The sequence below is a fragment of the Egretta garzetta genome, unplaced genomic scaffold (genome assembly GCF_000687185.1).
Source record: "Egretta garzetta isolate BGI_Z169 unplaced genomic scaffold, ASM68718v1 scaffold991, whole genome shotgun sequence".
NCBI classification, from domain to species: domain Eukaryota; kingdom Metazoa; phylum Chordata; class Aves; order Pelecaniformes; family Ardeidae; genus Egretta; species Egretta garzetta.
In genome coordinates, this window is record NW_009258558.1 from 47,741 (window position 1) to 48,855 (window position 1,115).

General features: G+C 62.2%; 1 protein-coding gene across 1 annotated transcript in view; it reads left to right on the forward strand.

Moving 5' to 3' along the window:
* The window catches only part of LOC104134407 (probable E3 ubiquitin-protein ligase MID2), a gene marked incomplete at its 5' end in the record, with an annotated part of 56,963 nt that overhangs the window by 45,563 nt on the left and 10,285 nt on the right, over window positions 1-1,115 (forward strand). The window contains one exon of the mRNA XM_009647943.1: window positions 163-290. Coding sequence (XP_009646238.1) covers window positions 163-290 — 128 coding nt within the window. The remainder of the gene's footprint in view (window positions 1-162; window positions 291-1,115) is intronic.

The following is a 1,115-nucleotide window of genomic DNA, read 5'->3' on the forward strand; positions in this document are numbered from 1 at the left end:
TGTGGGGCAGCAGCAGGGGTCAGGAGGTGCCCGCCGCGCTCCCGGCGGCGTGTAACGTCACCGCTGCCTGCGCCCGTTTAGTCCCCCGCCTCGCCGCTGCGGGGTGCCGGGAGCAGCGCGGCGCACCCTGATGCGTATTGATGGTCTCTTCTTTTCTTCCAGGGTCGCCATGGCAACTGCATCCTCTCAAATCCTGATACCAGATATCAATTTTAATGATGCCTTTGAAAACTTTGCTTTAGATTTTTCCAGAGAGAAGAAGCTGCTGGAGGGGCTGGATTATCTAACCGGTGAGTGGGCTCCCCGCAGCCTCCCCTGCGCCCCGCCAAGGGCCGCCAGGCGCGCTCCAAAGCAAACTGGGCTGCTGCTTGTCCTCACCCGTAAAAAGTGCCTGGTCAGCTGCGGCCGAGCCAAGGCCATGCTGTCACCGGGACGGTGACATGTCCCCTCCTCCCGATTGCACTCTGCCTCTCCCCGAGGGCAGCTGGCAGAGTTCAGATGGGAGGTGAAAAATGGCCCCGGGAGGAGGCTGACGCCCACAGGGACCCGAGAGGGCGGATTACAGAGAGGGAACGGTGGATTAACCAACTGCTGTTCTTCCAACGCACCGCATGCTTTAGCATTTCCCTTTTGCTGCCCTTTTTGTGCGTCTCTTGGTGCTAAATTACGACCTCCTGCGGGCAGGGACCTTGCTGGGCCTCTTGGTGCTGCCTGGATGCCTGTGGCACGGGCTGGACGCTGCTCTCGCTCTTCCCTGGGGCGGCACGGGGTGGCCGGGAGCAGCCCCGCTGGCAGGCGACTGCTGCGGGACCGGGACCCGGACCGGGACCCTGCCGTGTGCTGGGAAGCCAGGGGGAGGGATGGAAGCTCCGGGCAAGCGAGCACATCGTTCCTCACCCAAATCCGATTTTCTTCATCGTGAAGCAGATCGGCTTGCCACAAAAAATTAACAACAAGCATCTGTCCGGAACAGGTCTGGGATGAAATGCGCATTCCGCAACCGGTGCCGAGCAGTCACTGGGTTTTGAAGCGGCTTCTCCGCGGGTTGCGGGGTGGGGGTGTCGGCCCTGGTGCGGGCAGCGGTGGCAAGCCCCCCTTGCAGCCAGCCTGCAAGC